Source organism: Crocuta crocuta, unplaced genomic scaffold (genome assembly GCF_008692635.1).
Source record: "Crocuta crocuta isolate KB4526 unplaced genomic scaffold, BGI_CrCroc_1.0 scaffold288, whole genome shotgun sequence".
In the NCBI taxonomy this organism is placed as follows: Eukaryota; Metazoa; Chordata; class Mammalia; order Carnivora; family Hyaenidae; genus Crocuta; species Crocuta crocuta.
This window is the reverse complement of record NW_027532607.1, coordinates 3,929,954-3,943,162: the sequence shown is the minus strand read 5'-3', so window position 1 is coordinate 3,943,162 and position 13,209 is coordinate 3,929,954. Positions and strand designations below refer to the sequence as shown.

General features: G+C 47.9%; 1 protein-coding gene across 1 annotated transcript in view; it reads left to right on the top strand.

Annotated features, from left to right (window-relative positions):
• Positions 1 to 12,320: 12,320 nt before the first annotated feature.
• Positions 12,321 to 13,209, top strand: part of PITPNC1 (phosphatidylinositol transfer protein cytoplasmic 1) — a 251,646-nt gene continuing 250,757 nt past the window's right edge. Inside the window, exon 1 of the mRNA XM_077780444.1 lies at positions 12,321 to 12,470. Within this exon, the coding sequence (XP_077636570.1) occupies positions 12,423 to 12,470 (48 nt within the window). The 5' untranslated portion in view covers positions 12,321 to 12,422. The remainder of the gene's footprint in view (positions 12,471 to 13,209) is intronic.

Below are 13,209 nucleotides of genomic sequence, written 5' to 3'. Positions count from 1 at the left end.
AGCGCGCCGGCAGCCCGCGTGAAGGACCCCCACGAGGCCCCCTGCGCTGGCCGCCAGTCAGGCACTGCCTCGGACAGCCCTGGGGGGCGGGGCTGGGGGCGGGGCTCGCCCTCGAGCCTGCAGCTCACGTCCGGTTTTGCCTTGATAAGCGACTTTCATCCCCCGCTCTTGGGATGAGGAAAGCTAGTGTAATAGAAGAATCATCCCATACACTCTTACGTCTCCCTGCTGTGCAAACATGATTTCTCAGAACCGTTGGCAAGTCGCTTAACTTTTCCTGGATCTCCGTTTTCTCATCTCTGCATGAGCAGGCTGAGATAAACCCTAAAGAAAAAAGTCTCATCTGGTTGAGAATCTTGGTGGTTTAATCTGTGGGATCTCTCAAAGATCAAAGAGAAGGTATGACAGCAGCTCAGTCATATAACAAGTACTTTTTGTTTGTTTTCGTGTGTACTATAATCCACTAAGTAGGTAAGAAGAATCTTTACAAAGACATTTTGTTGGCTTTTTCTGTAGGACCCTTGTGAGCATCAAACGAGATTATGTAGGCGGGGTTATGTCCATTTTTAAGGACCGTACAAGTTGGGTCCCTATTAAAAAGCTTAGGATGCTTGAAAGTGAAAATGAGGTTGTGTGGGGCACCTGGGTGGCTTAGTCGGTTAAGCGTCCGACTTTCGCTTAGGTCATGATCTCGCGGTTCGTGGGTTCGAGCCCCGCGTTGGGCTCTGTGCTGACTGCCAGCTCAGAGCCTGGAGCCTATTTCAGAGTCTGTGACTCCCTCTATCTCTGACCCTCCCCTGCTCACGCTGTCTCTCTCTCTCTCTCTCCTAGAAATAAATAAAAATATTTAAAAAAAAAAGAAAAAGAAAAAATGAGGTTGTGTGTGGTGTGGTCAAAGTGAAAACAGTAGCCTCCAAAGCAAATGGGAAATCTTGGAATGGTCTACCTGTTAGTGAATTAAATCGGCACCAACATCCCTTTCTAGATGCTGACTAGACCTCGTTTTGTTGTTTTTGTTTGTTTTTACTGTTCTGTAATTAAAATCGTGGTTAATATAACCTATCTGCACACATAATTAACAACAACACACCCTAGCTGCAATGTAATGGAGGAACATCGCGAAATAGCAAAATAATAATTCTTCATAATATAAAGGCTAGGGGTGCCTGGCGGGCTCAGTCCGGAGAAGCTGGCAATTCTTGATCTCTGGGTCCTGAGTTCTAGCTCAACCTCGGGTGTAGAGATTGCTTAAGTAAATACGTAAATAAACTTCAAGATATAAAGGCTAAAATACATCTACTATAGAAAGTAAAAAAGAAGCAGTCATGTGCTTGTACACATACATACCAAGTATGAAATCAAAAGTTGCAACCTCAGTAGGTAATGTTTCATTGGTTCCCCAAGCATCATAAGGATTTTCCGTGGGTGACGTGATTTTTCCAAAAACGATTGTACAACTTATTGGTAAAGCTCTGACTTTATGAAAGTACAATCTTCCATTGTTTTTTTACATAGAAGAGTTCTTAGAAATTTTAGTGCATACTAAAACTTCAAAAAATAGCTTAGCATACTTAAAATGAAGTTTGAGTCCAGGCCTTAGACACGTAAGTGGGTGTCTGGCAGGACACTGAAAAGTCAGGTGGAGGGACGCCTGGGTGGCTCTGTTGGTTAAGTGGCTGACTTTGGCTCAGGTCATGATCCCGCAGTTCATGGGCTGAGCTCCATGTCTGGCTCTGTGCTGACAGCTCAGAGCCTGGAGCCTGCTTCTGATTCTGTGTCTCCCTCCCTCTGCCCCTCTCTCGCTCATGCTTTGTCTCTCTCCCTCAAAATAAACATTAAGAAAAAAAATTTTTTTAAAGAAAGAAAGAAAAGCCCAGTGGATTGTGGGACAATATTTTACCGTGCAGGTTTGTTGCATGTAGATATCTGGCGTCCCAATTACATGCTGACCCCCCCTTCCCCCCAATGATTATGACAACCCAAAACACCCACACAAATTTCTAAAACGCACCCTAGGAGACAGTATTGTTGAGATGCACTAGGCTAAGATGTTTTCTGGCTCTGTATTCAGTGTGCAGTTATTTGGCTAGAGTAGACAAAGTATTTGGAGGTCTACATTTTGTGTGAAGAATGTGAAAGACAAAAAGTAACAAAGTTGTGGTGAAGTAAACAGATTTATGGTTTCCAGGACTCAAAAAATAAGAGGGAGAAAAAAAAAAAGAGGGAGAGAGGGTCTAAGAAAGAGGTAAATAGGTGGAGAAAACTCCACACCAAACTGAAGCCCTTCCTTGCTAAGCTTGGAGATACCGAAAAGTGAAAGCACTTTGAAATCTAAGGAAAAGCTTTCAAAAGAAACAAAAAGTGAAGTAAATAAAGAAGAAACTCGGTGAAAGACTGAGCAACAGAGAACATAGGTAAGAGTGCTGTTATATACAGACTCTTTATAAATCCTTTATTTGTGTGAATCTGACCTTGTAAAAAAGAATTTAGTTTCAGACGAGAAAAATTAGCAAAGGAATCTAAAAGATAGAGATGAAACCTCTATAGAAACATAAAATAGATGGAAATTGACATGGACACTCTAGGGGCGCCTGGGTGGCTCTGCCTGTTAGGCATCCAACTCAATTTCTGCTCAGGTCATGATCTCATGGTGCTTGCTTTCAAGCCCCTGGAATTCTCTGTCTCCCTCTGTCTTTGCCTCTCTCTTTCTCTGTCTCAGAAATAAATAAATAAACATTACAAAAAAAAAAAGAGAGAGAGAGAGAGAGATGGAGACACTAGTTAGGACTCCTGGCTGGCTCAGTCGGTAGAACACACGACTCTTGGTATTGGGGTTCTGAGTTCAAGCTCCACATTGGGCCTAGAGATTTAAAAAAAACAAACAAAGGATCAGAGTGGTGAGTTTGAGCCCCACTTGAGCAATAGAGATTACTTTAAAAAAAAATGCAAAAAAAAAAAAAAAGATCGACATGCTAGTCCTCCAGCAAGGCTTGACTTTCTTACTATTTTTTTATTTTGGGTTGGACTTTAAACTGAACAAGTTTTTCTCTTCCTCATACTTGAAGCCTCCCCCTCCCCTTCCCTTCCCCTTGTTTTTCTGTAGAATCCTTTGTTCCAGGAACTCAGTACAGATATTGACATCCCGGCGACCTCGATGTATACTTAGTAATGAGACTCAGACACGCGGCCAGCGCTGGTCATGAGATCACCTTGAGGAACCAGGCTGGCAGTGGGGTGACCAGACTGCTATCCAAACCGCCCAGATTCTGTATTTTCCTATAAAAGCCCCCAGCCCTTTCCCCTGGGCAGGCTTGCAGCATTGGAGACATTAGCCTGCTGTGACCTCCTCTGCCTGGCAAAATAATAAGCTGTCTTCCTTGTGTATACCCGACTCTGTCTTCTAGGTACTGCTCCGGAGCACAGAGGTCCATGTCCGACAACATAGAAAAACTGATTGGAGAAACAGGGGTAATGTATATTATGATGCTAATTATTGAAGATAACGTGTCTATATATAAAGCACTAGGTTCTTTTTCTTCCATAGTTGGCACCTCTGGCACATTCAGCTTATTATTCACTATCAGGGGTGATAGTGAATGGGAGGTGGTCAAGGAAGGCCTCGTTCGTGAGCTGAGACCTGAATGAAGCAAGGGAGCCTATTTTATTTTATTTTTTTATTTTATTTAATTTATTTTTTTAATGTTTTTATTTATNTGGGGAGAAGATTCCAGACAGAGGCAGGAGCAAGAAACCTGTGAGAGCAATCAGGCCACCCTGTCTGAAGACCAGAATAAGGGAGGGCAAGAGTTGCGGGAGATGAAGTTTGGGGCAACTTAACCATTATAAGGAACTTTTTTTTTTAATGTTCATTTATTTTGAGAGAGAGAGAGAGAGAGAGAGAGAGAAAATGAGTGGGAGAAGGGCAGACAGAGAAAGGGAGACACAGAATCTGAAGCAGGCTCCAGGCTCTGAGCTGTCAGCACGGTGCCCGACACAGGGCTCGAACTCATGAACTGTGAGATTGTGACCTGAGCTGAAGTCAGACGCTTAACCAACTGAGCCACTCAGATGCCCCAGCACTTGGTTTTTAACCTAAGTAAGATGGGGAGCCAATGGGGGTTTGGGCGAAGGAGGGATATGAGCTGACTTACATAGTAAAGACTTGCTCTGCTATGTGCTGACTGGGTTGGGGAGAAGCTGGGAGGCTGCCTGGGAAGTTACTCAGTGATTTAGGAGAAAAATTACGGTGGCTTGGACTAGGGTGGAAGCCATTGAAGTGGTAAGAAGCAGCTAGACCTGGATATAATCTGAAGATGGAGCCAAGATTGCTGGTCTTGAGGGTAGAGAGGTCAAATACGTCAGCAGGATTTTTGGCCTGAGTGTCTGGAAAGATAGAGTTGCCATTTACCTACCACGGAAGGGCAGATTGGGGACAACCAAGCCAGACAGAAAAGGACAGGAGTGCACAGTTTGGAACATGTTAAGTGTGAGGGCTCTGGGGGGTACCCAGTGACAGTGACAATGTTGAAAAGGTGAAGGCATACACAACAGTCAAGTTAGGGGCAATTATTTGGGCTAGAGGTTTGAAGTCGGGAGTCCTGTAACTTAAGCCACAAGGTTTGCATTACAGAGATGTTCTAGAGGGGCGCCTGGGTGGCTCAGTCGGTTGAGCGTCCAAATCGCCAGTTTGGCTCAGGTCATGATGTCTGGGTTGTGGGATTGAGCCCCACATTGGACTCTGTNAGGAGTGCACAGTTTGGAACATGTTAAGTGTGAGGGCTCTGGGGGGTACCCAGTGACAGTGACAATGTTGAAAAGGTGAAGGCATACACAACAGTCAAGTTAGGGGCAATTATTTGGGCTAGAGGTTTGAAGTCGGGAGTCCTGTAACTTAAGCCACAAGGTTTGCATTACAGAGATGTTCTAGAGGGGCGCCTGGGTGGCTCAGTTGGTTGAGCGTCCAACTCTCCAGTTTGGCTCAGGTCATGATGTCTGGGTTGTAGGATTGAGCCCCACATTGGACTCTGCGCTGAGCACGGAGCCTGCTTGAGATTCTTTCTCTCTTTCTCTCTCTCTCCCTCTGTCCCTCTCCTACCGTTTGCACTCTCTCTCTTTCTCCCTAAAATAAAATTAGGGGCACCTGGGTGGCTGAGTCAGGTAAGTGTCCAACTCTTGACTTTAGCCTTGGGTCATGATCTCATGGTGAGTGAGTTCTAGCCCCACGTCTGGCTCTGCTCTGACAGCGTGAGGCCTGCTTGGGATTCTCTCTCCCCCCTCGCTATCTCTGCCCCTCCCTACCCCCCAAATAAATAACTAAACATTAAAAAANCTCGAACCCACGAACCGCGAGATCATGACCTAAGCGAAAGTTGGACGCTTAACCGACTAAGCCACCCAGGCGCCCCAAGGAAAATCTTTTAAAAAGTGAAAAGAAATACTATTTTCAGATCTGTGTTGGCATCATGTGACCATATTAGGCCCCATATGCTCTGGTATTAAATAGCTACAGGCAGTCATGGCTGCATAGGCACCTCATTTTAAAGGACACTTAGGATCAAGGCCAGTGTCTTCTTTCATCACCAACACTTCTCCCCAGTGAGTATAGGTTACATATAGTCTCATAAGTTATCTCAAATTATTCCAGTGTTTTGCCANTTAAAACTTTTAAAAAATGTTTATTTTTTTTGAGAGAGAGGTAGAGTATGAGCAGGGAAGGGGCAGAGAGAGAGGGAGACAGAATCTGAAGCAGCTCCAGGCTCTGAGCTGTCAGCACGGAGCCCGATGTGGGGCTCAAACCCAAGAACCATGAGATCGTGACCTGAGCTGAAGTCTGATGCTTAACCGACTAAGTCACCCAGGCGCCTCACTAATTTATTCATTTATTTATTATTTTTTTAAAAACTTTTTTTAATGTTTTATTTATTTCTGAGAGAGAGAGACAGCGTGAGCAGGGGAGGGTCAGAGAGAGAGGGAAACACAGAATCTGAAGCAGGCTCCAGGCTCTGAGCTGTCAGCACAGAACCCAATGCGGGGCTTGAACCCTCTAATCGTGAGATCATGACCTGAGCCGAAGTCAGACGCCCAACTGACTGAGCCACCCAGGTGCCCTACTAATTTATTTTTTTAAAAAGAGATGAAACTATACCTTTAGGCATAGAACTTCCTGGTTTTTTTTTCCCTATGTGAAGCAATTTATACCACATCAGCATCAATGAATTTTTATTTTATGAGCATTTAATGCACTNAATCTTTTAAAAAGTGAAAAGAAATACTATTTTCAGATCTGTGTTGGCATCATGTGACCATATTAGGCCCCATATGCTCTGGTATTAAATAGCTACAGGCAGTCATGGCTGCATAGGCACCTCATTTTAAAGGACACTTAGGATCAAGGCCAGTGTCTTCTTTCATCACCAACACTTCTCCCCAGTGAGTATAGGTTACATATAGTCTCATAAGTTATCTCAAATTATTCCAGTGTTTTGCCACTTTCTATAAAAATGGGAAATGCAATAAGTTTATTTTATTTATTTAAAAAAATTTTTAAATGTTTTATTTATTTCTGAGAGAGAGAGAGAGAGACGGCACGAGCAGGGGAGGGTCAGAGAGAGAGGGAGACACAGAATCTGAAGCAGGCTCCAGGCTCTGAGCTGCCAGCACAAAGCCCAGTGCGGGGCCTGAACCCATGAACCGTGAGATCATGACCTGAGCCGAAGTTGGACATCCAACCAACTGAGCCACCCAGGCACCCCTGCAATAAGTTTATTTTTAAAACTTTTAAAAAATGTTTATTTTTTTTGAGAGAGAGGTAGAGTATGAGCAGGGAAGGGGCAGAGAGAGAGGGAGACAGAATCTGAAGCAGCTCCAGGCTCTGAGCTGTCAGCACGGAGCCCGATGTGGGGTTCAAACCCAAGAACCATGAGATCGTGACCTGAGCTGAAGTCTGATGCTTAACCGACTAAGTCACCCAGGCGCCTCACTAATTTATTCATTTATTTATTATTTTTTTAAAAACTTTTTTTAATGTTTTATTTATTTCTGAGAGAGAGAGACAGCGTGAGCAGGGGAGGGTCAGAGAGAGAGGGAAACACAGAATCTGAAGCAGGCTCCAGGCTCTGAGCTGTCAGCACAGAACCCAATGCGGGGCTTGAACCCTCTAATCGTGAGATCATGACCTGAGCCGAAGTCAGATGCCCAACTGACTGAGCCACCCAGGTGCCCCACTAATTTATTTTTTTAAAAAGAGATGAAACTATACCTTTAGGCACAGAACTTCCTGTTTTTTTTTCCCTATGTGAAGCAATTTATACCACATCAGCATCAATGAATTTTTATTTTATGAGCATTTAATGCACTGCTATAAGCAATTACACATCAGAGGCATTCTCTGTATTTAAAAGAGGCCTGATAAATGGGTCTACACATAAGAATTGGCTTGAGACTTTTTGTACTTGTGTTAAGAATGAATTTAACATTTGTTTATTTCCTAACAAGGTCAGACACACAGGTATTTAAAACATGCACATGGGGCGACAGGGTGGCTCAGTCGGTTAAGCGTCAGACTCTTGATTTTGGCTCAGGTTGTGGTTTTAAGGTTGGTTCATGGGTTTGAGCCCTGAGAGCTACCAGTGTCCGTGGCTGGAACGATGTGAGCAAGGAAACTCACATAGTATTGAGTTGTTACTCAAAGTATAAAATAAATATAAGTAATTTGAATGAATAAATAAATGAAGGAGAAGAGACAAATCGCACAGAACTTCACATTATATATGTAAATACACAGGCTTAATTCCCCCTCCCTTGATTGTGGGCTGGATTTAATGACTTCCAAAGAACAGAGCAAGGAAAGGGAAAAAACAGTAATTTCACGGTGGAAAAAATGGGCAGACACGACCTTAACCAAGTGATCAAGTTTAAAGTCAAGCCCTTTATCAAGAGCTACTTTGGTAATGTGAGGGGGAGCATGGGAATGAGAAGGTACATCTTTATGTTACTGTGATGAACAGTTTTATCCTTCTCTCCCTAGCCCTGGTTTTGACAAGTTGAAAGTCAGTCTCTCTGAAAGCGTCTTCCTGGAGAAGCTAAACATTTCAATAAAATTAATGAATGTTACACAGATACGGTGGGTCCATAGTGGGCCTCCGCTGCAAGATTTGCTCTTCCAGATGCACCCCCATATATGGCAGTATGTGTGTGTGTGGGGGTGGATGGTACTTGTACTTAGTGGGTGGAGGCCAGGGATGCTGCTGAGCATCCTACAGCGACTATCACAAGAAAGAATTAACCTGGCACCAAGTGTCAGTAGCTCTGAGGTCAAGAACCCTGAACTCATATGTACACACATCTAATAGATGTTTGTTGGGTACCTACACTTACCAGGAAATATTTTCCAGATGATCCAGAGAGGATATGGTCTGTGTCCTCTGGAAGCTTAAAATCATTTCGGGCAGTTGGAAAACCGGTGAGACACTTCAGCAGGTACGTGGCACTTTGTGTACAAAGGCCACACTTGCACACAAACAGGAACCAAAAATGTATAGTCCCGATAAGTGTTCAGATAAGGTAAAAAGAGTTGTCTGAAATGGTTCTGTAGAGGAAACGGGGCTTTGACAAACCCACAGAACTTAGATACGGAGCGTAGAAAAGAGGAAACCGGAAAAAACTATCATATTTTACTTCAGTAGTACCAGCAATATTCAAGGAATAAAACCTGATTTGAGTGGTCACAAAGACTTTTGCTACATTCTTCTTTCGGATGCAACTCACAGGATGGGTCCTATTTTTTTTTTTTTCACACAGACTGAGAAAGATTTCAGTGGGGATGGGGAGGGGGAGGATGCCCATAATCAGAATCCAGGCAAAGACAGTGGATTAAAAAAGCTCCTTAGACGATTGGATTTGATGTGCACCTCCCCCATTGTGCCTTCTGACAACCCGGCGCCTATACAGCTTGTCACTTATCTGAGAATATATGCTGTCACAGACTTGCATAGGCTAATACCCTTTTCCTTCTGCTCATGCATTCCTCACTGAACTTTACTCTTTGTTCCTCTTTCTGCTTTGTGCCTCATCCCATTTCTTAATATGTGATAATCAGTAACTGTACAGTTATTAATGGATCCTCACTACTATTCCTTTTTTTTAAAGTTTATTTATTTTGAGAGAGAGAGAGAGAAAACACGCAGGTGGGAGAGGGACACACACACACACACACACCCCCCACACACAGAATTCGGAACAGGCTGTCAGCACGGAGCCCCACATGGGGCTCAAACCCACGAATTATGAGATCATGACCTGAGCTGAAATCAAGAGTCAGACGGACGTTCAAACCACTGAGCCACCCAGGCGCCCCTCATCACTTCTACTCCTAATGACAAAAGCAACACCTTCACAGCCCTTTGACAGCAAATATTGGGGATTCCACTGGTTGAAAAGAAACAGAGAGTTCTTGCTAGACTCTGGCTGACTTAGAGGACTTAAAACACTTTGAACAATGTATCTAACCAGTAGATGGTGCTCTCCTCCCTTTGTGTGATTGGATTATGAATGAATAAGCTCTCCCTTTGCCCTCCCCTCCCCCAAGCACTGTTGTAGTGAAAACAGATTCATCCCCAAGGCCTTACGAGTCTTTAAACATTCACCCTCTTTTCTTCCTGTGCTAGTTCAGATCCTCCCCGTAGTTCTCCTAGAGGATTCTAATAACGCAATAACCCCCTGCCTCTGGTACCCTTCTGTTTTATCCCATCCGACACACTGCCGTCAGAGTCATTCCCAGAAACAGATTGCTGAAAAATGGTGTCATGGGGGAAGGAATGGGGGCAGGGATTCTCTGTGAAGTCAGTGACAGGGCAGAAGGGTCAAGGTAAAGCAGATGCCTTCCCAGGCCAACAGATTTGTCTCCCTTGGCTGCAGAAGGACAGGGGAAAGGTAACTGGCCGACGGGAAAGGTAGACTCTGAGCCTGGATCTTCCTGCCAAGGAATGTTAATGGGCTCAGTAGGCCACAGAGAGTCACCAAGAGGTTTTGAAGGTGGCAGGATTAGTGCAGTGCCTGAACAGGATTAATGTGACCAGGCATGCAGATGGACCGAATGCAAAGAAGTTCAGGCAGCTTACCCGAGGCAGGAGAGAAGCAAGCATATAGAGCGTAATTTGCAGTTTGGGACATGAGGGGAGGTTGTTCCTCAACCATAATATTATTTGAGTAAAAAAAACCACAGTTGCAGAATCAATGTCAGGAAACGTCTGGGAAGCTCGGAATAGACCCACCCATTCTGATGTCCTGTGTGTGAGTGTCTGTGTGGCTAGCCTACACATTGCTTAGCTGCCTCTGGGAAGAGCCTTGGGTACCAGACGCGAAGCCGCTACACTTGTTTTCAAGTAAGAAGTAGGAAAAAAGGAAAAACAGCTTGAGCTTCCGTATCACAGGCTTTCGATGTGTTGTTATTCACCGCTACGGTGTCAGATTTAGATTTTCCACCTCGAGGAATTTGGTTTAGCTTTAATTAGTTGCTGTGAATATTTCGGGGCCAACTCTGGGAAGCATTTATCTCGAAAAATAGTTGTCACTAAAATATAAGCTGGATATAGGGTGTTGTTTTTCTATGAGGCTTTGTATCTTATTCGCACAGTTATAAATTCCCTCCAGCCATCTGGGATTTGTGCCACAGCCCACCATAGCTGCACTGGTTACCTTTTTCTTAATCATAATTTTAAATACTAGAACATGGAGATCACTGGCAGCACGGACGGAGCTCTGTGGGCAGCTGCGGGACTTCAGAGCACAGACATTTCTTCTGAGAAAAGACGATGCTTTGCTGGCTATTCTGCACAGAGGCAAACGATACATTTTTTTTTTTCATCCAGCAACTTTTCAGAAAAACAAGCTTAAAAATACCAGACAAATGAAAAACAGACTTCAGCAGTTACATGCAGCTTCCTGAGTAACTGAAGAATGTGCCTCTTGTGGTTAAAACGAGGGATCTGTTTAATATGGATGAAATACCAACACGCCAGGCATTTTCATTGACATTTCACTGTGACTTTTTGAACTTAGGACTGCTGACCGGAAAGCCTCTTCTTTGCGGCCCCGCGGACCGGGAGAGGTAAAAGGCTATGTCCGGTTCACGTTCCCTTCTGGTCGTGTGCTTTCTGTTTGGACTTCGTTTTCTTCCACGCCGTTGCGCTCCCCAGTTTTCCAGGATTCCTCCTCTGAAATCAGCCGGGAACCCAGGCCAGAGTTGGTTCTCAGGCTCCCAAAGCCCATCGCCTCTCCAGCACTGGGCTTGCTCCCTGGACCCAAGTGAAAACCTCGAGTGGGCATTTGCAAGGACCTTTTCCGAAGGTCAAGCAACGCTTGTGGATGGAAAGCAGAGGCTCCCCAGAGTGGCCGGGCACGGCGCCGTGGCACCCAGGGAACGCTGGAGAACAGACTCAGGGGCTACACGAGTCAGGGAAGGCCCCCCCCCTTTCCCGATCCACCCCAGCGCCGGCCGGACTCCGCTCCGGGGCAGCCCTGCCGTCTGGCAGGAGCCGGGGAGAGACATGCTGTTTTGTTTAAATCCTCCACATTCTTTGCCATTTCCCCATTGGCCGGATGGGGCTCCCCTCCCCGCCGCGGCCGCTGCTGATGTCAGCCTCGCCGGCGCTCGCTCCTCCCGCACCCGCCTCCCCGGCCCGAGGCACACTGCAGCTCCGCGCGGGCGCTCCGGCCGCGGCGCGGCGGCTGCAAACTCGCGGGCACGCTCGGCGCTCGGGGAGNGAACCCCGGGCCCCAGCCCGACCGAGCCGAGCGGCGGCGGCGGCAGCTTCCCTTTTCTCCTGCTGAGAGCCCCGGAGCGCCTCCGGGACCGGCCCTAAAAGAGCAGGAAATCTTGTTTACCGCCCGGGGAGAGGAGCCGATCGAGCCTTTGTCTGGAAAGTCAGCATCTCCAGCCCCGGCTGCAATGTGTTCCTGGTGACATTAGCATTGGCAGACCCGCCGGAGAAGGAGGTTGGGAGGGGGGGTCGCCAGGTTCATGTCTGCTCTCGGAGGCTGATCGAGCGGGTGACTTGTGCATTCGTTTTAATTTTTGGAAATCTTTTTTTNCCGCTCCTACCGCCCGGAGCTGCCGATCTGAGCGGTTTCCAGCGGGTCTGCCTCCCTCCCGCCCTGATCCCTCCCTGACTTTGCAACACCGCGTACCCGGGAGGACAGACCTCGGCGGGGAAGGAGGCGGGGGAGCCCCGAACACCCGGACCCGAGCCTTGACATGCTCTCGGGCGGAGAGGAGGAAGCCAGCAGCTGAGCGCCCCGCCGGACCGCCTCGCCGGCCGGCTCCGAGCGCAGGGCTCCCAGCGCCCTGCCCTGCGCCTGGGCGGCAGCCTTGCTCGGAGGGCGCCCCTCGCCTCCCGCCCCGCGGGCCCGCGGCCGGCAGGACCATGCTGCTCAAGGAGTACCGGATCTGCATGCCGCTCACCGTGGACGAGGTAAGCGCCGCGCCGGGCCCGGCCTCGCCCGCTTCGGGGCACCTCGCCTCGGGGCGCCGCGTACCCCGCTGCCGCCGCCGGGTNGGAAACACTGATGGAGCAGCCCCTCCCAAGCCTGGAGGCTGGAGGAGAGGAGGAAGGGGGAGGTTGCTGTTTCCACTTGTCACCCCAGAGGGGGAGGGCGGCGTTGGGTGGGGCGGTGGACTCCAGGTGGGTTCTTGGGGGGGCACCCAGAATCCTGATTGTTGGGGATCCGAATGCACCAAACGGAGTTGGTGCGCCCCTCCCTCCAATTGAGAAAATGAATAAAGCAAACCCCAGCGCCCCAAGAGCGCTCTGGTAGCCTGGGAGCCAGGGGGCCCTGGGAGCGTGGGTCGTGGCTCCCCTCCCGCGCTTTGCTGTAGGGTGGGGGTCCAGGGGAAGCCTTTGCTCTCGGGATCTCGAGGCCTCGACCCCGCTGGGGGGCACCTCAGAGCCCCACGGGAGTCCTCCTGGGCCCGGACTTCGCGCCGTCGCCGCCAGCCCGGGCGCCGCTCCCGCCACGCCCGCTCATCGAGGCTCCCAGACCTGGCTTCGACCTTTCGCTAACCGCCTGGCTCGGAAACTTTCTGCGTCTCTTGTTTCTTCCGCGGCGGGGAGCGTGGTCTGCGGGCGAGCCGGGAGCGGCGGGGACCGCGGCGCGGCCACAGGAGGGCGCTCCAGCACGTGGGTGCGGGCCCGGCGCGGGCCCGGGTCCTGC